The 23,966-nt window shown below is 32.3% G+C and overlaps 1 protein-coding gene across 1 annotated transcript; it reads left to right on the forward strand.

Annotated features, from left to right (window-relative positions):
- The first annotated feature begins 15,907 nt into the window (after window positions 1-15,907).
- On the forward strand, window positions 15,908-23,041 carry LOC146539024 (uncharacterized). The gene is made up of 4 exons (XM_085185939.1): window positions 15,908-16,060; window positions 18,973-19,053; window positions 19,160-19,310; window positions 22,788-23,041. The coding sequence occupies exons 1-4, from the start codon at window positions 15,908-15,910 to the stop codon at window positions 22,961-22,963; spliced, it is 561 nt and encodes a 186-aa protein (XP_085042065.1). The 3' UTR covers window positions 22,964-23,041.
- Window positions 23,042-23,966: the final 925 nt, after the last annotated feature.

The raw sequence follows: 23,966 nt of genomic DNA on the forward strand, positions 1-23,966 counted from the left end.
TTAAATATATGAAGCATAAATAAGCCTCGTAAATAATATGTTTAAGTTTTTTATTTAGGTACGTGGCAATCATGACCGCCTGAATGAATGGTTATGGGTTCGATTCCTAGACAGTGATTTTCTTTGTTTTGCCGCTCTGTTAAGATAAAGTAAAATCTTGTAATCTCTCGTCCCTTATATTTGTGGGACATGTAAAGCTGAGAAAATGAATTAAGTAAGTATTTTTGCATTTTGGACAAACAAAATGTGTTATTGAATTTCATCGCCTAATACAATGTCTAACTAAATATTAAAAAAAAGTTAACGAAAACGGTGAAACGTTGCATATATATATATTTTTCGAATTACCTGTAATATGGAAAATAATATAAAAAAATACGTTTTCATGTATTACAGATAAAAATATTTGTTTTAATAAAAAAATTAACACAGCAATATCGAAAGAAATAAAGATAATTTAAACTTTTTGAAGACTCCTCCTCTCCAAATATTCATAATCTTCTTAATTCGTAATTCTAATGGACTTTTGTCGCATTTCGTGATAAGTGTTTGAATAGGGGGAAATTAAAAAAGGGCAACCGTCTCATTAAGGTTGCTTTATGTAAATAAGTCAAGCTAGTGAAATTAATAAGTAATCTTCAAAGTTTAAATGAAAAGTTATTTAAAATACAAATAATTAAGATATATTCATTTGTCACGTGCGTTTTGTTTATCTTCGCAACATGTAATAAGCACTCCCAAGAGTAAAATTTGTGCTTAAAATTATATAGTGCCTTTGGAAATGGCCACTGCGTCACATACGAAAAATATTAATTAAAATTTTCAAACATTATTCATTAAATATAATAGTTGAGCATTATTTTTTTAAAAGCTTTTATTTAACTTGCAATGTATGTATGTGGGTTCGGGTGAAATTTTGGAGCTCAATTTTGAAGTAGATATCGTCAACCGATTGAGCTGAAATTTTGTATACACGTTTACTTTGGATGACAATGCACGATAAAATATGTGACGTCATTCTAAATGTAATATGGCGGACCATGCAAGATGGCGGAATTGTTATTTTTAATGTACTTCTACAATATGGGTATCAAATGAAAGGACTCGTTGAGAGCAACTCGAAAAATAATGTGATGTCATTCTAAATCCCAGAAGGAGGATATCGAAGATAGCCGAGTATCTATTTGGTCTACTTCTACAATATAGATATTAAATGAAATGGGTCGTTGACCGTAACTTTAAAAATAATGTGACGTTATACTAAATCCAATATGGCGGAACATCTAAGATGGCGGAATAGTTATTATTTATGCACTTCTGCAATATGGTTATCAAATGAAAGATCTTGCCGAGAACTATTAGAAAAATAATGTGACATCACTTGAAATCCAATAGAATCGACACGATTCAAGTTTTTTGTGCTTTCATATAATGAAAGGTATGTTCGTACGATTGAGCTGAAATTTTGTTTACACGTTTGGTTTGGATGACAATGCACGATAAGGTTTGTGACTTCATTCTAAATACAATATGGCGGACCATTCAGGATGGCGGAATAGTTATATTTCATGAACTTCTATAATATGGGTATCAAATGAAAGGGCTTGTTGAGAGTAACTGGAAAAATAGTGTAACGTCATTCTAAATCCGATATGGCGAACCATCCAAAGTAACAGAATAGTTATTTTTGATGCACTTGTACATTACGGGTATCAAATGAAAGGGCTTCTTAAGAGCAACTTGAAAAATGATGTGACGTCATTCTAAATCTAATAAGGCGGACTATCCAAGATGGCGGAATAGTTATATTTAATGCACTTCTATAATATGGGTATCAAATGAAAGGGCTTCTTAAGAGCAACTTGAGAAATAATGTGACGTCATTCTAAATCCAATATGGGGGACCATCCAAGATGAACGAATAGTTATTATTTTTGCAATTCTGCAATATGGATATCAAATGAAAGGGCTCATTGAGAGCAACTCGAAAAATAATCTAACGTCATTCTAAATCCAATATGGCGGACCATCCAAGATAGCCGAATAGTTAATTTTAGTCTACTTCTACAATATGGATATCTATTGAAAGGGCTCGTTGAGAGTAACTCGAAAAATGTGACGTTTTTCTAAATCCAATATGGCGGAACATCTAAAATGGCGGAATAGTTATTATTTATGCACATCTGCAATACGGCTATCAAATGAAAGGGCTTGCCGAGAATAATTAGAAAAATAATATGTCATCTAGTGTGAGAAACCTTCTTCCTCCTGGCATTAATCCCGGCTATTGCCAGGGTCTGCCTTCCTACTCAACCTACTGCACTTTTGCGTCCTCGGTGGTTAGACCATTGGCTCTCATATCCGGCATCACGACATCCAACCAGCGCTTGCTTGGGCGTCCAGGAGCTCTCACTCCAGGAACTGATATAGCAAGGCACTTGCATCCGACAAAGTTCTTAGACCGGCGCGTAACGTGGCCAAACCATCTCAGGCGGCGCTCTTGGAGCTTATCCGCTACGTCACGGACCCCAAGACTACCTCGAACGAATGTGTTGCGTATGCGGTCAGACCGCGTTATGCCGCACTTCCACCTCAGCATCTTCATTTCCGTGACGTGAAGCTCCTGAGTGTGGCGAGATAGTGCTGGCCAATTTATCCGGCCATGGACATCGTGATCGATGCCTCCAGACTCGTGCATAACGGATCCAAGGTACCTGAACTTTTCTGACTTAACGGCTGGCTCAGGACCTATAAGGATCGTGCTCGAGTCCGGGCTCCCGCAGGCCATGTACTCGGTCTTCGACACATTTAGTTTAAGACCGCCGTTCTCAAGCGTACCCTTCCAGAGGTTCACTTTACGCTCCAGCGTCAGTCGGTTCTCGTCAATGAGTGCTATGTCGTCGACATACATCATCAGCAATGGAGGCTGTACTACAATGAATAAGAACGGACTAAGAGTCGAGCCTTGGTGAATCCCCACTGTAATCGGGAAGGGTCTAGTGTCGCCAACACCATTCCTAACCATAGAAGCGGAATCGTGGTACATGTCTCTAGTGTGAGAAACCTAGACAGTGGTAACTAAAAAGTAAAAAATAAATTATAAGCAAAAAATCATTTTTAGAAAAAGCTTTTATTTAAAAGCCCTAAAAAGGAGAAAATAAAATTTGTCTTTTAAATTTTAACTATCAACTCATAACCTCATTGTACACAATTTATATGATCATAAAAGCTTGTCGCGTTAATCAATATTTAATTAAATTCAAACTTTAAAAATTGAAACTTAGCAGATTTTACATAATTAAATTAGCACTAGTTTAGTTACACAAGTAAATAGCGCGACAAGCTTTTATGATCATATAAATTGTGTACAATGAGGTTATGAGTTGATAGTTAAAATTTAAAAGACAAATTTTATTTTCTCCTTTTTAGGGCTTTTAAATAAAAGCTTTTTCTAAAAATGATTTTTTTGCTTATAATTTATTTCATCTATATATATAAAATCGAAAGGTCACTCACTCATCACGAAATCTCAGAAACTACATGTGCTAGGAATCTGAAATTTTGCATAGGAGTTACTTATAGGACGTAGGTGCTCGCTAAGACGGGAATTTGCAATATTCGACTTCTAAGGGGTTGTTTTTGGGGTTGAAAGTTTGTATGAAACTTCATTACTACAAATGCTAGAAGTCTCAAATTTTGCATGGATGTCACTTATAGGACGTAGATACTCATGGAGATAGAAATTGATAATAACATAGTTCACGCAGGTGAAGCCGCGGGCGGGCCGCTAGTTACATATATAATTAAAATAAACATCTTACCTTCAATTTTAACATACATTCTATCGAAAACCAAATTTTCTATATATATATAAAATGTAGGGAAACTTACAAAGGAAAAGATAATAGCAAAGTTTCAATATAGTCGTAAATCACACATTGTCATTTTAACATAGTATTTTACGTTCGCGAGTAAAAATATCTTAAACTTTGTATTTAAAAACTATTTTATTAAAATAAAATACAATTTATTATTAAAACTAGTTCTTAACTATAAGAGTGCTGGTAGTGGAATTGCCTTATCCTTAAGGTTGGTCGGCTTTAATACAAATTCGGGTGTCCCCACCCTTTTGGCTCGTTTCCCACGATGCTTTGTTTCTCATGGAGTTATTATATGAAATTCCCTGGAAGTCGGAAATCAGCGAGCCTATTGTCATCGACATCCAAATGTTCATGTACCCCAACATGTGCAGCAGGGTTCTCGTAATGCTTTTAAAGGACTTTCTCTCGGAGTCATAAATCTACCAAGGGCCTACATGCCGTCGGGCACTTGTTTTATATTTATTATCTTTTATTTAAACCATGTGTTACAACAATGTTAGACTAGGTTGACTGTCCCCCTCCAAATTCGAAGTACATGTTTCGATCGAAACCTGGATCTGAGAATTTAAGCATAAATTAGGCATATCAATATAATAATAGTTATAATAGTTGTCAACCATATTATACTATGTCGTGATTTTCATAGTTAAATGTTGGAATTTCATTTATTCTCCATCTTCATCAGCTGTAATTCTTTTTTCCAATGATGATTTTATCTGAAGACTCTCTGTCTTGTCAGATCTCAGGATATTTAATAAAAACCATTTGACATCTTCCGCTATTCGCAAGTATTCCCTTTTTTTTAAATATTTCCTTTGCATATTAATGTTCTAGTTCAGTATAATCTTCGACATCATATATTGTATGCTATAATTACCGTTCGCATTATAGGATAGGAACAGGGAAGGTTGTATTGGATAATAGGTACAATATTTCATATTTTCTATATACTACTTTACACAATTATCAATAAAAAATCAAATTAAATTTACAATACAATCTAGTATTTATTAAAACAATTTTATTTTAATATGTTCTAAAATAATATTTATACTTTGATATATGTGATTTACAACTTTCTAATTGATGTATAATATTTTTTATTTCTAACTTATATAATTATTGTATAGCACTTTCCTTCTAATATTCGAGTAGGTTTTTCTACATTTTCCGAAGGGTCTAACTACTTGAACTTATATCTGAAAGTATAGAGGATTCTAAAACAATTAGTTCCTCTACGTGATAAATTTTTCCATTGCTTATTTTATATTTATTATGCGGTTCTATACTTAAGATTTTGTATGGACCCAGAAATCTTAATTTCGTTTTGTGCCTATCTACCATTGAATTTTTTAAATAAACCTTATCATCTATTTTAAATAACTTTGGAGGCTTAATTCGTTTATTCAATCTATCATTCCTATAATTCTTTTGTTTCCTACATAATTCACAATTTACGATATATTTCTTAATAAACTTTCGCATATTTTCAAAATAATATTTTTTCCGTAATTGCTTATAAACATTTTTAATACCTGCATGTTTATTATTTAATAAATGACACTCTTTAATCAAATCTAATTGTTCCTCTTTTTTATCTATCTCTATTAAAGACTTAGTATATCTTACTGGCTTAAACTTACTATGATCAAAATATTTCCTATATACTTCTGAAACTTTAAAATATAATTCTTCATTAGGAATTATAAACGCATATTTTTCTTTACTTAAATATTCTAACATAAAATTTTTAATAACTTTTTCCTCATTATTTGGTGGAATATAGAAATACCACATACTTTTTTCATATTTCGCGTTTTCGTAAGGTGCACTTTCAAACACTACACGTCTCAAACGTTTCGGTGGATAATTGTTAATAATTGGTATGCCACTATCACTGTCTTGTTGGCATGAATTTATTGTATTACTTAACTCAGTATTTACAGGATTTTCTATTTCTATTTCATATGGTTGTTTGTCTAACGATATTTCCTCATCGGAATGAGCCAGTAATGAATCCGAGGTTGTATGGGATATTTGAGTTACATTTAATGCATCTGCAACGTGATTTTCTTTATCTTTCACATGTTCTATACTATGTGATATTTTTTCGCGGTCAGCAACTTCGTGAAAATTTAAATTAATATTATCAAAATTATTTTCATGGTGGAATACTTCCTCAGCAACAATATCTTTCCCTAAGTTGACCTGACCAGAACGCAATGGAGGGGCTGATTGCATTGAAACATCCCCCATTTCCTGCGGGATCCTATTTGTATTAGGATGATATTGATTCCTTTTAAAATAACTATTCTGCGGCCTAGTAAAAAAAATATTTGCATTCGGAATCCGTTGATTTTTATGATGGTTGTAATTATTATTATTATAAAAATTATTATTATAATTATGTCGCATCGGAAAATTATTCGATTGCGATGTAGACGGATAAGCTTGTCTTTGGTTATAATTAAATTTCGGTTTATATTGCGGTACATTCGATTTATTTTGATGTACATTACGCGGCGGCGGTAAAACGCTAGAAGAATTTTGTTTAAAGTTGTCATATCTCCCTTCTGCCTCTAATTGCAATATTCTAGTTGCCGTTTCATTAAAATTACAGTTAGATACATATATTTGGTCATGATACGGTAAACTATTTCTTAAGGTATTCTGGGCGGTATTTATGTACGGCTCCATCACCTCATCTACTAAAAGTTTTTCACTATATTTATCTAATAATTTACTTTTAATAAAAAATAACTTTTGTTTTAATTCGAATATTAAATCTTTATATAAACCTTTTCTCTTAACATTTGTTAACTCTATTAATAACGTATTTAACTCTCTATTATCTCCGCATTCTCTTTTTAATGCTAATTCTATATTATTCCATTTAAAATCATGCTCAATCATAGATATTGATATAGCAGCTTTAGATTCTAATTTACTTAATAATAACATAACATTTTGTGGCGTATCTCCACCCGCTATCTGTAGCCATTGCTTAGCACAATTAATATAATTATATAAAGTAAATGCATCGCCATTATACGAAGGGACGAACGAAAGTAAAATTTTTGGATCCATTGTTTAATATAAACACGGGACTCTAAAATGGTAGGACGACTGATTCGCGCTACTTTCACTACTCTCACTATCAGAAGGAGAGTGAATAACACTACTAGTATTCCTATAGCTATTATATACAAAAGTTGGGAGTTTCAGATGGGAAGGAATGGTGATAAAGATAATGCTACTCGGTACTTACAGAATGCTCACGACGGCAGCTTCCTTGATCATTTCTTCCACTGATAACAGTATATTTTACTTATTTATATGGTTTCGTTGCCTAGCCATAGTCTACAGAGACTTCGCGAAACTTTTTTGCGGAATTACTTATGATTTTGTTCACTTAGCTAGGCCCCACCGATGGGCGCCAGTAAAAATATCTTAAACTTTGTATTTAAAAACTATTTTATTAAAATAAAATACAATTTTAATTAAAACTAGTTCTTAACTATAAGAGTGCTGGTAGTGGAATCGCCTTATCCTTAAGGTTGGTCGGCTTTAATACAAATTCGGGTGTCCCCACCCTTTTGGCTCGTTTCCCACGATGCTTTGTTTCTCATGGAGTTATTATATGAAATTCCCTGGAAGTCGGAAATCAGCGAGCCTATTGTCATCGACATCCAAATGTTCATGTACCCCAACATGTGCAGCAGGGTTCTCGTAATGCTTTTAAAGGACTTTCTCTCGGAGTCATAAATCTACCAAGGGCCTACATGCCGTCGGGCACTTGTTTTATATTTATTATCTTTTATTTAAACCATGTGTTACAACAATGTTAGACTAGGTTGACTCGCGTTTAAGTTATTGCAAGGCGTAGTTCGCGGAGCGCGCCTCTAAGAAGCTTTTGTTCCAAGTTTTCTGTACAACTTCACTCCTTAGCGTTCAGCATTTGTTTTTCAATGGATTATGATATTTATTCAACAACGTTTACATTTTGAATAAACTTAAAACTACTTACGTTATAATAAAGTAGAACCTCTACAAATGTAAGCTTTTTATTTCTTTTTAAACTTTTTCTTTAGGTTGCCACATGCAGCTGGGTAGACAGAGAGAACTATTAAGACACTCCGTTCCCCAAATTTCGTCAAATTTTTGAAACATTGTGTGCTGAGTGGTGAAACTCAACGCCGAGCTTTGCCTTGTCACCAGTTAAACACCGTTAAATTAAAATATTAATAAACTAGCGGATGCGCGCAGCTTCGTCTGCTTATTTGTACCTTTAGGAGTGAATTATAATAAACCATAAAACACTTGTTCAATGAAATATTTTTAAGTCAAAATTTCAAATTTTATAAAAATCGGTGGCGAATTAAAGATTTTTCCATACAAACTTTGAACCCTTATTTCATCCCTTTAGAGTTAAAATTTTTCAAAATCCTTTCTTAGTGGATGTCCAGATTACGAAAGTAAATATCTGTCAAAATTTCACGTTTCTACGCACAGCGGTTACGGCTGTGCGTGCGTCTTACCTCAGTCAGTCCTTACAAGTCCTTTTATATATATAGATAATATTTTTTTCCCAGGGTGGGGATTGAACCCACAAACAACGCGTTTATTCACACACTTGACCCACTGCGCCACAGCGCCCTCAACTTTGTTTGTTTATTTATACATTTCATTATATAACTCATTATAAATACAAAATTCATTTCTGGTCAGACATTAAAACAAAACAAAACGAAACTACTTTGACGTGAAAGCAATAAAAAGTTTTAAAAGTTTGGAAAGCCCATATATCAAAATAGATATACTCGTAGAATGAAAGATGACTGGGATGAAAGTTGTAATTAAATTCATATCAACATTCATCATACTCTTAAGCTAGCTATTGAATTTGTGTTTAATGGTACGTGTCTATGGTAGATTTTATATTTTAATAATAATCACAGCTTCTTTTTCTATCTTCGATTTTTTGTAAACTTTAATCTATCTTAGTCAATTAATATCTTTTTTTACTAATCTATATCTTTATATATAAAATCGAAAGGCCACTCACTCATCACGAAATCTCAGAAACTACAAGTGCTAGGAATCTCAAATTTTGCATAGGAGTTACTTATAGGACGTAGGTGCTCGCTAAGACGGGAATTTGCAATATTCGACTTCTAAAGGGTTGTTTTTGGGGTTGAAAGCTTGTATGAAACTTCGTTACTACAAATGCTAGGAGTCTCAAATTTTGGATGGACGTCACTTATAGGACGTAGGTACTCATGGAGACAGAAATTAATAATAACGTAGTTCACGCAGGCGAAGCCGCGGGCGAGCCGCTAGTTATTTATATTTGCTAGTGCATGAAGAATGTTTTATATTGTTTTATTGCTGTATGCGCGATAAAGCTTATCTATAAGAAAATAAACGAAATAAAACAATAATTAATTTTGCTTATTTAAAACAAAAGTTGTAGCTATTTAAAAAAATCGATAATTTAAAATTATTAGTTATATTTCTGATTTTATGCAGAATACGATTACACTACTACATTTTTTTTACTTTAACTAGACATGTATAAAAATACTACTTTTTTTTATTAGCAAAATATTGATATCTACAATTTAGGTATAATATATCTACTTTTATATTTGTAAAAGCCAGATTTCTTTAATTACCTCTTAACGTTGCCAACATAAAAATAGCATTTGAAGATACCAATTTTTTTCATTAAAAAGTCATTAAAAGCTTATTCCTTTCTGAAGAGTTTCAATGTAGAGATCTTTTGGGATCATAAAAGCCTTGAAGCGAGGAATAAATTCACACTTAAATTTTCAAACGAGCCGCTGGCAATTTGTGAGTTGTCAGCTTATGAAGGTATTTAATTTTCTTAAAATCGAGATGTAATAGAAGAATTTTACTTTTAAACAAAAGCTTCAAATTATATAGTAACGTAGGCAGAAAGAGCTTAGTGTCAAGACACTCCGTTTCCTACTTTCTTCCGGAACTCAACGTCGCCCTTTGCCTCGATATCAGAGCGAACAAATGGGAATATAAATTGATATATTAATAAATAATAATTCATTCCCCGAGTGGGAATCAAACACATGTAATTATTTTCTTTATTGTTCATGAATACTTATAGAACATCGTTATATAAATCGGTGTTAGTAATTTGCAGTATTTTAAAAATTTTAACTTTAGAATCTAAAGTAATAATAGAAACAACTGACAAATTTACATATGTAAATACATACCAGTATATAAAATAAACAAGATATAAGATAGAATCAAATCAGCTTCACGCTGTATCCCGCACACAGCAGGGTAGGCAGAGGGAACCTAGTGTTAAGACACTCCATTCCCTACTTTCTGGTGAATTCTGGAGGCATTGCGTGTTGAGGGACAGAACTCAATACCGCGCTCTGCGTCGATACCAGAGCGAAGAAATGGAAATTTATTTATTTTATTTTTATTTATTTATTTTTATTTATAACAAAGTATATTAAAATTAATTATTCTTCGCGGTCTTAAGCCCGATTTGGCTTGTGTGACCACTGCACATCAAGTTATAGAAAACATAAAAACTATACAAAGATACAAATATTTTTAACAAACACAAACATAAACAAAATTACTAACAAAACAAAAAATAAAAATGTGATTGTGAGGTAGGTTGAAAAAAGATGCGTATTTGTAACTACGCGTACGTTTTAAATATCATGCTACAGTGTGTTACATTTATTATAAGAAAAAATATATATTATTATTATTTTTTTTGTTTCATTTCTTAAATATTTATTTTATATTGTTTAACTTTAATAATTTGATAAGAAAAAATCTTTTATTTTGTATTTTATATTATGTGTAAAAACATAAATAAATATTTCACTTCCTCGAGTGGGGATCGAACTCACAACCGTCGCGTTACAGTCACACCCTTGTGCCGCTGCGCCACGACGGTCTCTATAAGATAGAAAATTAACTTAAATCAAGTTGATATTAAAACTATAAGCGCTTCCCACAACTTAAATAGTTCTCACTGAAATTGAATGAGTTCGTGTATTCTTTATTCTGCTAAGCGGCGAGCTCTAGGAGCTCTAGTATCGGAGAATAGCTTTTGTCTCGTCCCTGCCAACCACACAAAGCCATTGTTAACTCAGAACGGAACAAAACAGAGATGATCTTACAAAGTTAAAAGTATTGTGATTTATAGAAGTTTTGAATTCTTATTTTAATATAATTGTTAAAGTTTTTTGTAAATTATCCATAGCTGTTTTATGGACAAAAATAAACAAGAGTAAACAGAATATTTTGAATTTGAATAAAACAATCACACGACGTATTAGTAGATATCTGTAGATATATGTAAATGTAAATATAATTATATTATAGGAATAGATGGAGAAATCTCACAATCAATGACCACGACTACTCCGACAGGAGCTAAGAACTAAGAAGAAGAAGGAACTAAGAAGAAGAAGAAATATAATTACGTACCTCTATAAGTAAATCCTATGCACCTATGCAGGTTTGAAAAGCAAAATGATGAAATACAATTAGTTGTGCACATCAGGTTTTTACAGAATTGTGATGGCTAGAACAGAAATAAGGTTTTCGTACACATCTTAATATTGGTTGTGAAAAAATATTTACAAAATATGTAGTTGCAAAGTTTTTTATTTCCAAGACATTGCATTTTTTACTGAGATTTTAGGGTTCCGTACCTCAAAGAAATCTGTCCACATGCCTGTCCGTATGTCTGTGAAGACCATTCGTCCCAAAACGCATCCATCCATCCATCCATCACCCTTTCAACCTGCATTTCTGGACATAGGCCTCCCCTAATTCTCGCCACTCCGTCCGGTCCTGCGCCCTTTGAATCCAGCGGATTCCCGCTGTCTTCTTAAGGTCGTCGGTCCACCTGGTTGGAGGGCGGCCTGTGCTCCTTTTGCCGAGACGGGGTAGCCATTAGAGGACCTTTCTTCCCGGCCGGTCGGCCCTCCTGACAATATGGCCTGCCCATTGCCAGTTCAATTTGCAGATAAAAACGCATGCAGGTATCAAATTATATAGAGATACTAGCAGCCCGCTCGCGGATTCACCCGCGTTAACTATGTTATTATTAATTTCTATCTGCCATAGTCTCCATGGCTACGTCCTAGTGACGTCTATGCAAAATTTGCGACTCCTAGCATTTGTAGTTACGAAGTTTCATACGAACTTTCAACCCCAAAAACAACCCCTTAGAAGTCGAATATTGCAAATTCCCGTCTTAGCGAGCACCTACGTCCTATAAATAACTCTATAAATAACTCGAGATTTCGTGATGAGTGAGTGACCTTTCGATTTTATATATATAGCTTTTACAATTAATAATAAGTCCATATGGTCTATAGAATAACACGAGCCTACATAAAATAAATAACAAAGAACATTATAATATACCTATAAATGGAAATAGAATCCGCAAACATAGGATATACCTGCAGTGAGGTTCTATCCAAAAGGGCCATTACTTTCTAGTTTAATACGATATCTGCTCAAATAGAGAACTAACTTATCTGTTTTAGTTAGAAAAGGTTAATTGAGCCCAAACTTATGGGACAAATTTGACGGGAACGTATCCTTTACTTTACTTCATTAGGTGAGGATATTTGAGGGATTTGTTGGCATTTCTGTGGATCTAAACTCATTTAAGAAATAAAATTAAATCAAATTGTTAATAGTCTATTAATTATTATCAACAATTTTGTTGATATTGCGAACAAGCCTAGTTTATACGTTTACTATTTCAGAAATTTCAGGTTGCGCTATAAATGTATACAGTAAATACCATTTGTGGTTATGTTTGTATCAAAACAAGAATAATTTTAACAATTATAAATAAGAATATATGAAATCGTTACAATATTAATCAAAATTAATTTGTCGCTGAATTAGTTGCTGACAATCAGCCGTATATATATATATATATATGTGTGTTTTGCCTTCAACAATATAAGACATTTTATATATACTACATAAGACATTTTTTTATATATAACAAATGTCTTATTTTTTATATTTGTTATATATAACAAACATCTTATATTGTTTAATTCAAAAAAATATGACGCCCTACAAATGAATCCCTAATAAAGAAATATAAAGATACTGAACAAAGCCTTGTACACTGTTTATTGCGTCTGTCACGATACAATACTATTTGTCTTCGTTAACGACAGTATTTTCGCAAATTCTTTTACCATATTTTTTTTTGCCTAAATATATTACAGAAAAGGTATTATTATTTTATTTTTCTTCTCTTTTCCTTTTCAGTTTTACGCTGTATCCCGGATATAGCAGAATGGGCAGAGGGGTCTTGGGAACCCGTTGCTAAAATACTCTGTACCCCACGCTGAGATTTGGAGGCAATGCGTGTTAAGTGGGGGGAACTCAACGCCATGCTTTGCTTTATTCGAATAATTCATTTCCACGAATGATAATCGAACCCACACCTATCGCACTTACATTCACACTATTGTACAAGTACGCCACGACAGCCTCAAACGACATGGGCCATCATCAGATATAGGAAATATGAAACACCCATAATTTTTTTTATTGGCTTTTCAACAAACAATAATCTTAAAGTTACATACATTTCTAATTACGGCCTACCATTACAAAACTCATAGACATTACTTGTATTTATTGCTTCACTCGTAATCCTGTCAATTGAAACGACCTATCTCTTTCAAAGTAATTCAGAATTTAGTGCAGTAATGCTATCAATTCCCCTAAAAGTCCGATTTTCCCCAAATCGGTTCAATTAGAAAGAAAAATGTCGACTAGCCAAATTGAACCTTAAGCAATCTTTAATTATATTGAAGCATAAAAACGATAAAATCCTAAACATTTAATAAGCGATACCTGGGCCAAATGGCGGAAGGTCAACGGTTTGGTATGATAGCTGAGGCTGATATACAAGAGCATGATCTGACTGGTTGTTTTATACGGCAGCGAATGCTGGCCAGCCCTAACTCGGCACACTCAGGAGATATCACATCATGGAAATGAAGATGCTGAGGTGGATGTACGGCATTACTTGGTCTGACCGCATAGTCTGACCGAAATAGTACAGCCACGTTGCGCGTATTAAATTTATAGTGTTAATGGTAATTAAATAATAAAATATACATATATAATATGTTACTTGTTCTATATACTTCGCTCTGGTATCGAGATAAAGCGCGGCGTTGACTTCTGCCACTCAACACACAATGCCTCTAGAATTCAGCAGAAACTGGGGAATGGAGTGTCTTAACACTAGGTTCCATCTGCCTACCCTGCTGTGTGCAGGATACAGGGTGAAGCTAAATTTTTAAGATCGATAAATTTCATACTGTAAATGACAAACGATAATAAACGACTGAACGTATTCAACACACACATTGCACAGAATTGAATAAATTATAGTTCGTCGATCAAACGTCAGCACTGAACCATCGCCAATGTTCACGACGTCAGGGAATGCAATCAACGATTTATAGCCGCTTGGATTACTGTTATTTATAAGGAATAATGTAGATTTCTCATAATACTCAAGTATTTTTATTAATTCAAGATTTTTAATATTCTATAAACACGTATTTGACTATGAACAAAACTGACTTTCACAATCCCCCAATCCCCTCTTTGTGTCTGCTCCAGGGCAGGCACATGTCACTCGGAATATAGACCACGTCCAGAGGGCCAACGCCCTGATGCTGTTCCTCAGCACTAGAAGAAAGGAGCTGGACGAGAATGCTTCAATGTCTGGCTGTATAGGGAAGCAGATTTAGAAACAATTGCACGTAATTTGGAGCCATCCAAATTATTATAATGTCACATGTAATTCAGTGCGACATAGTTGGGTACATATTTACGTTTACGTATTTTTGGTTAAGAGAATAGCAGGTAGTCTGTTGTCTATGATTTCTTCCGTTTAAGTATTCTGTTGTTTGTGTCTTTTGTTCACATATTTATAGATAAGTTGTTTTTTTTTTCAACACAATTGAATATCCTTATGCAACAAAATGCAACTGTAAGGTTTTAATAATTTTCACATTATTAATTTCAAATTTGTTTACAAACATACATTGTATATTAAAACAGAAACGTAATTCAGTGTATCAAGTAAATAATTCAGTAGTTAAAGCGGCCGAAGCCGCGGGGAGGTCGCTAGTAGAATATAACACATCAACCAGTTATTAGGACTTTGAATACCATTCCCCACATTTAGCTTTAAGTGCTGTAGATAATATCTATATCTACCGATACTTGTTCATCAAACAAATAAGCCTTTCGATAGTGGATTAGCTGATAAAATTTACTGATTGAGCGCTTAAAGTCGAAAAATCATACTAAAATAAAACATTAATGTGTAATGTTTTTATTATGTCATACAGTACCACGCTAACACCATGTCACCACCGCCACCGCGAATCAACACCTTTATGACCGCGAAGAGTAATTTTTCTGTTGAAATAGATAACATTTCTAAAGTGTTCATAATAACACAATATCTAGTGGGCATCAATAGTTTATCAGTGTTGGGTGCTGCAAAGCAATATTTTACAATTCCAATAGCGGGACTCATCTCTGGTTTCTACTTATTCTTGTACTACTATACATTTAATAATTATTCAGCAGTCATATTATTATTTCTTGTGGCCATAGATTTCATTGAATATACGTTTTGCTCAGTTCTGTGTTATATATTTCATAAGAAATTGATAAATTTTTATCTGGAGCTAAATAAATTTGATAAAGAAACTGGATTTCAGGAAAAAAAAGCTAGAAACAATAAATATTATATAATTAACTTTATTCACGTTTCTATAACAGTCTGTTTAGTCATAAATTTCCACTTCCAAATTCCATATCATGATTTTTTTGTATCATGTCTTTGGATTCTATCAAAAACTTTTCGTAGTCTAGAGTTAAATTTTTTCACCCATTTATTTATTTTGATTATTCAACGGCTGAAGTATATATATAGATATATGGCAACATCCTATCCTGAATATAATAATGGCAAAAAAAGTCAGGACGATAAAGACAATGTGAAAAAATATGTTGACATGAACAAAGTAACGGAGTTCTACAACAGAATTATAATCGCATTTGACTATTTAAATGAAGCAATTAGATGTCAGGTAATCCAAATATTTTCAATCCTAAGACAAATATACATACAATGTTTTTGTTGTATATAAATAATAATGAATTGCGAAATATGTTGCTAATTGTAAAACTACAAAAAGGGCTCAACTAATTGGATTTTTTTTTCATATTTTTGTCAAATATAAATGTAAATAAATATTTCACTTCCTCAAGTGGGGATCGAACCCACAACCATCGCGTTACCGTCACACCCTTGTGCCGCTGCGCCACGACGTCAGTTTTTGTTAATTACGCTTAAATAATAGTAAATGAATATTCGTATAGTAAGGGCCGAAGCCGCGCAGGGAGTGCTAGGCTTTCTCTCTCTTTGTCTCTTTTAAGTATAAAAGAATCTTTATCAGGTAATCCATTATCATTAGTAGGAAATAAAAGAAAAAGTTTATTTTTGTCGCCAATTAACAATTAAAAATGTTTCACAGATACTTCTATTGATTATGACTACATTTAGTACCATTCTGTGCTTCTCATTTCTAGTAGTAAAGACCATCATATCTGATGACGTAAGTAAGCAATTTAATTTAAAAAATATATATATATATACCTAAATAAGAACAAAGAAAGAAATATTTCAGTTCACGTCAGGACTTGTATTTAGACATATATCAATATGTATAATCGATCTAGGACCATTATTAACCGTATGTGTATACGCGGAGGGCATTTGCAGCGAAGTACACCAACTCAAAGAGTACCTGACGATTAGAATTTTTGAGAATACTTTAGGTTTGTATTGATTTTTTTATAAACTTGCAAATTTTTTCGCTATTTTTGTTAAACTAGCAAAAATAACTTAATATAATCTATGTTATTAAGCACTTATTAAGCTGAATAATAGCTTCAACGTATTTTTTTTTTAGTTTCACGCTGCATCCCGCATGTTGCAGTGTAGGTAGAGAGAGTCTAGTGACACTTAGACATTCCGCTCCCACATTTCTGAAGACATTGAGTGAAATATATTTAATATGTCTAATACATATGTTATACTATACTTCATTACGTATTTATTTGTTTTTTTCTTTCAGATAAATCAAATCGCAGTTCTGCGCGTACTTTTCTTATGCTCATTGAAAAGCGAAACCTATCATTTTCTCTATTTGACATGTTCCTCATAGATATTTCCCTGCCGTGCAAGCTTACGGCAATTTGGCTTACATACCTAGTTATGATATTGCAATTCGATAAGGTAGTAAATTCTGATCCTAAATAAATTAGTTTCATGGGTACCTTTATTTTGGTGTTTCATTTGTATATCTGTCCAAATAAATCATTTAAAACTATTTAAGCCCTCGTGTGGCTACGTCCGCTTGAAATATAGACATTCGTCTATTTATTAAAAGACAAAACCTGCCAAGCGCTAGTCGGGCTCGCCCACCAAGGTTTCTTTATCAATTTCAGGATTGTGATTGGGAAATACCTTATAGGTTTTGATGATACGGTAAATAAAGTTAACAAATTTAAATTTGCGGGTATATGAACTTAATTTGCGTATATAATGAACTACAAATATATTTTTATCTGTGAAATATCTATATTTTTTTAACTTTTTGGACCCTTGACGTCGGACGATATTATTTTTCCATGTCCCTGAAACTCGAATAATATAAACTCAGACTTATATACATTATAATAACTTTTTGTACATTTCACAAATTAACCTATTTTATATTATTTAAAGTTTCTGTCGACCCAATCATAAAGCTTACATTAACATAAAATTCCTTGAAATTTATAGATATAATTGTACTACAAAACAAGGTCTATTTAATTAAGATAAAGAGCCTTTTACTTCCCAATAAATAATGAACATATAGACAGCATGCATAAAATATATAAATAATTGTAATGATAAAATACTATTAAGAAAATGAGCATTCAGACCTTTTAATAGAAGTCGTACGATGTGAGTGGTTGATGAAGTACTACCGCTTGTTTGTGCTTACTTGTTTCCTTACAAAGATGACGCAGCCCCTGTGTCAAACTAATAATTTCGTAAATAAAAAAAATACAAACAATAAAAAATTTAATTTGGATTTCATATCAAAATTTTTCATATATTCTGAGCTTGTATTTGGCGTGTACAGAATTTCCATGCTTAATGTTGCTATCAATAAAAGAAATATATTTTTTATGAGATGCCATTACATATTTGTTAATATACTGTTTCTCTTTATTATATTCCGAATAAACGCTATACTAATTACTAACTTACTTCGACTTATTGATTTCACTTATTTCACAACTTGTGCCCTTTTAGGTAATGTTTTACACAGACGACTATATACGTTCTATGACGAGCTCCAGAAATTTGATGTAGAATTTAAATTTAAAGCAACTAAATATATATATTTGTTTATTTATCAAGTTATATTATTTCTTCTAATAGGTTTCATATTTATAATAAGACATCACACTTTTGAAAGATATACTATAAACGATTTATATGTATTAGCTCTAATAATATTTAATATATTGGAATTACATTATCAAGGACACATGCTTAGTCTCGTCATACCAAGATTAAAATTTATTACTAAACATATTCAGCTCTTAAATCCAAAAAATCCATGTGTGGTCGAAACAAGTTATTTTCAAAAATATGATCTCAGAACTAATATGAACTTAGCCCCAAAAAATACTATTCAAAATCTATCTAATATGTATAACAAAATAATATATATACATGACTGCGTTGTAAGTGCGATTAAATGGCAAGTACGTGTCACTAGTTTTATTATATTTGGTATGTTAATTGTTGATTATGAAAATTATCAATATCTATTAGTGAATGAAAAAGAATTAAAAAATGATATCTAAAATTTTATCTAATTTAAAATTAAATAAAACTATACCATAGTCCATATCAACAAGATGTTATATTTTACAGCTTCTGGTTCTCCTGACGACCACGTTTATTAAAACGTTGATATTGTGTTATTTTTCATTTAAATATCTTTTAGACGGACAGGTGAGACCAATTCTATTTTAAAATGTAATATATCATAATCTGGTTTGAATATTAATATAGATAAATAATTTGTATGAACCAAATTGACCTTCTATGTATTTTTCAGGTGGCTATATCATTTTTTTTCTATAATATAGCGTTCATTCTAGTCCAGTTGCTACCCTTATTCGTACCATGTGTATTTGCAGACCGAGTGGGCGTTGAAGTATGTACACTTAAAGAAACTCTAGCCAGTAAGCTGTATGAGAATGCATTAGGTACTCATTTTACATTAATTTTGTTTATATTTTTTTTTCATTGACAATTACCCTACCCCCCACATAGTTCATTATATCTTTCCTTCCACTTTTCAGGATAATCTTTCATTTCTTATCATTAATATTTTGCATTGTATTTTCTTTTCTAAACGTGATAATGGATGATCGAAAATACTTTCTTCAATTCAATTTTTTTGTTACACTTTTATATTTATTGACACCTTTGGCTTTTTTTATAACATTAGTTTCGACTTTCATAGCATACATTTTTGGTCGCAAACCAACAAATTCAGAAAATATTTTACCATTGTTTTCATCCTTAAAATAACCTATTTCATTTTTATTTACTAATGGATAATTATCCCGCGGATAGGTATCAAAATATTTCTAAGACTAGTCATTCGACTAAACTTAGAGATCTTAAAACTTAGAGATATTAAAAAATAATTCCAATTTTTTATCCTTTTCAGATAAATCAGATCGAGGTATTGCACGAGCTATGCTGTCACTAATAGAAACTCGCAATTTGTCGTTTTCACTTTTTCATATGTTTGACATTAATGTAACACTACCCTTCAAGTTCCTGGCTCTTTTAATAACTTATGTTATCATAATACTTCAATTCGATAAAGTTAGAATCCTCAGTTATTAGATTGCCTTCATGCTTATCAATTGTGACTAACTTCTAAAAATTAATAAAAATTGTTTTTTTATCACGTACAATTATGAATACATTTTAGTCCTAAATATTAATATTTTTATTATCTACCAAACCTCCACAATTATTTTTTTTAGAATTTATAATTTTAGACGTCGAAATCGTTTCCGCCAAAAAGTGTCATAAAGAAACAGTGCAAAGTGTGCGATGCAAAGTGTACAAAGATCGTAAAATAGTATAAGTTCAATAAAGAAAATACGTAACGTAAATTAATAAGTTGAGTTCCACCACTCAACACGCAATGCCTCCAGAATTCGCCGGAAAGTGGGGAACGGAGTGTCTTAACACTAGGTTACATGCCTATCCTGCTGTGCGCGGGATAGCCGAAGCTGTGAAATAAATGACAGCCTATTAAAGTAAGTTCCTAATGAGAAAATAATAAATAATTTATTAATATGTGGTTGTCCAAATGTAATACATATTGACGATTCGTCATATAAACACTATTATGGAAATGAAAATTTGAGTGATTAATTTTATATATTTGAGACTATCGTGGCGCAGTGGCAATTATGTGAATGTAAACGCGACTGGTCAAGGGTTCGATTTCCACTCGAGGAAATGAAATATTTATTTTAATTTATATTTTCATTTCTACAATTCGACGAAAGGTGGGGAACGGAAGTGTCTTAATGGGAAAGGAGTGCCTTAACACTACCCCCTGTGTGAAATACAACGTAAAGCTAAAAAAAATAAAATAAAATGAAAAACAATTACAATAATTATTGCTTGGCGGCTACTGATACCATGAACCTATATTTTCAGTGCCAGCGCCGTTATGCCTATGTTGTCTTTATTTAATACAATATTCAATTCTTGATAAGAAACACTATTAAACAAATGAGTTTCATTGTAATTAATTGCACGCTATTCGATGCAGCTATAGAAGATACGAGTTGAAATTACATTACGTCATTGAAACATGTCTTCACCGGTGCTCGTCAATAATTTTGTGCTATCTAAAAATATAAATACAAAAATTCGTATAGACTTTATATCAAAATGCCTAATATATTTGGGATGTATATTTGGAATACATAAAATCTCTATTTTAAATATTACTAATAAAAAAGTTATATGGCTGTTAAGATGTTATTATATAATTCTTAATTTATTCCTTATGGCCATTTGTTTTAGAAGTTATCTACCAGTAATCATACTGTTTCTTAGATTTATTGATTTATGTCGGTTTTCACTGTGCACTTTCTTGGAAAACATCTTTCATAGAAGATTATATATGATTTTTGAAGAACTTAATCAATTTGATGATGAAATAAGATTAAATATATCTGATACAAAACCCATTTATATTATAAAAATGATTTTGGTGCTTATAATTTGCTTTTGTTTAAATTTTGTAACGTTCAGATTTGTAGGTGATTTCTTATCGGTTATATTCATTTGGACTCTGTTAACATTTGATGTCTTGCAGTTATATTACTATGGACATTTGTTCAGCCTCATTTTACGAAGAATAAAAATAATTACTACATATTTAAAATTAACTTGTCCTAAGCCCCAAAATGATTTATTTCTTTTATCCGACTTCTCTCAAAAAAATGTAATTTCGAAAAAGAAACAAAAAAATAACTTGTCATCTCGGCAGTTCAACTTACAAAAAATTACTTATATGTATAATAAAATAATTAGTATACATGATTGCCTATACAGTGCAACTAAATGGCAAGTATGTATCTTTTTACATTTTATAATTATTTTATATAACTTGGAAATAAAACTTTATATTCTTATTTCTAGCTCGTCATCCTGATAACAACAATATTTGTCAATACATTGTTGTTAGGCTACAGCTTGTCAAAAAAAATAATAAGTAGATCGGTAAGCCTTACTTTCAAAAAAATATTTATGTAGGGGATGAGGAAAGGCATATTGTTGGTAATAGAGTAAACGGGGCCTTAGCTGCATTGATAAGACATCGAAAGTCTTGCATTGCCGGTACCAACCCCGTGATGCAGCAGAGAAATGTGGGTATTACGCCAGAAGAATAAAAGAAAGATGAATGCATATGTGATCCAATAGTAAAGGTCATTTCAGCTGAGCGAATCCGCATAGAAGAGATACACAGAATTGCCAGCGAGAATGTCACGGTGAGAGAAAGAGAGACGAGAGAATGAGTGATGAAAGATTCCCCACTTAAAGAATGGCGTGTTAGGTAAAAAACACTTAGGCAGCAGAAGTGAATGGAGAAGATCTGGATGACCTGAACACACTATTGATAACACTAAAAGAAAGTCACGTAAAAACCATAAGGATCCCCCTGAGAGGAGGTATGAAGATGTTGATAACAGTAGACGAAGCAAAAGAGAACCATGCAGAAACCGTAGCATTTGATACTCTGTTCTCTCCTCGGGTGCCCCGCTAAGGATAAATCGTGAAGCTTCTATAAATTATTTTTTTAAGGTAGTAATACTTTCTGCAATATATTTTTGTACTTTTCTAAAATTTTTGTTTTTATTATTTTCAGTACGAAATGAAATATTTATATTTGAACGTCACATTGCTAGCAATTGAATATTTTCCTTTATTCTTGCCTTGTATATATGCAGGCCGAATACACGCAGAGGTGTCCACACTAAGAGAAATACTTATAAGCAGGCTGCATGGAAATATTCTAGGTATTGTTAATAAAAAGTTTTTATAGTATCTAACTTAGCACCTTCTTCGGTTTTCGCTGGTCAAATAATAACTGTATTTTTAATAAATATATTATATAATAATTTGTATTTTGTAAATTTCAGATAAATCAAGCCGAAGTACGGCACGAGCTCTGTTGGGCCTACTAGACACTCGAAATTTAACTTTTTCTCTCTTTCACATGTTTGACATCGATTTAACTTTACCGTTTAAACTCATAGCTCTTATATTCACTTATCTTATAATAATACTTCAATTCGATAAAGTAATGAACTCTTAATTATACTAGTTGTTTTTATCTTAGTTTATGGAGAGGGAAGAATTGTATCATACTGGTACTTTCTATGCGTGCTCATACTTTTTTTATCACTATGTCACGACTTATGACGTAATACCTTTGTAAAAGTAAATAGAAAAGTATCTAGAGTTAGGAAATCAATTTATTTTATATAATTTATATTCATCATCATCATCATCATCGACAGCCATCTTTTGTCCACGGCCTTCCCCAATTCTCGCCACCACACTCGATCCTCAGCTCTTCGGACCCATCCGCTTCCCGCCAACTTATTTATGTCGTCGGTCCATCTGGTAGGGGGTCGTCCCACCGTGTTATATTGATTTATTAGTTTCTCAGACATCATATAAAAATTATATTGATTTAAGTATTATTTTAAGTATAAAAAAGGTTAGCTTTTACTTACGGCTTTACTTTTTTAATAAAATAAATAATACATAGATAATATCTGAATCGTAATTGTACTGTGTATGACCAGTGCTTACAAAGTTGTATGATGAACACTAGATAATAAAATAATTACATCAATCAGTGTTTTATTCGACTCGTGACATATTTGTTACTTTGTATAACTTTAGATATTTTGTAAGTATGTACTTACTTGAGTTTATATTTATAAATATAGTGTATATGATATATGTATATATGTATTTAGTTATGTTGCCTCATGGTGTGAGAACGGTACCGGTAAACGCCTAATCAGCGTTCGGCGTATGTAACGCGAATCCCCTCATGCCATGGGAAACAAACGTAGTGTTTTAGTTTTAATTATTACATATTTTATTCTTTAGTCGATTAGAGCATGCACTTCTGCTCGGTCGATTCACTAGTTAAGTTAATTTTAAGTTAGATATAAGAACATAAAACTCTGTTCTTATTTTAATTAAAACAAATTTAAATTTAACTTTCTTAGTTATTTTTAAAAGCCCACTCGCGCTCCCGTAAACATGTCTGGCGCAGCCGGCAGGATAGTTTCCATATAAAA

Source organism: Heliconius melpomene, chromosome 5 (assembly GCF_056956725.1).
Source record: "Heliconius melpomene rosina isolate 202511_hmr_F chromosome 5, ASM5695672v1, whole genome shotgun sequence".
NCBI lineage: Eukaryota > Metazoa > Arthropoda > Insecta > Lepidoptera > Nymphalidae > Heliconius > Heliconius melpomene.

Coding starts and splice junctions, on each gene's coding strand:
- LOC146539024 (XM_085185939.1), top strand. CDS start 15,908: ATGGCAACATCCTATCCTGAATATAATAATGGCAAAAAAAGTCAGGAC. Junction 16,061..18,972: donor ATGAAGCAATTAGATGTCAG/GTAATCCAAATA, acceptor TATATTTTACAG/CTTCTGGTTCTCCTGACGAC. Junction 19,311..22,787: donor GCTGTATGAGAATGCATTAG/GTACTCATTTTA, acceptor TGTAAATTTCAG/ATAAATCAAGCCGAAGTACG.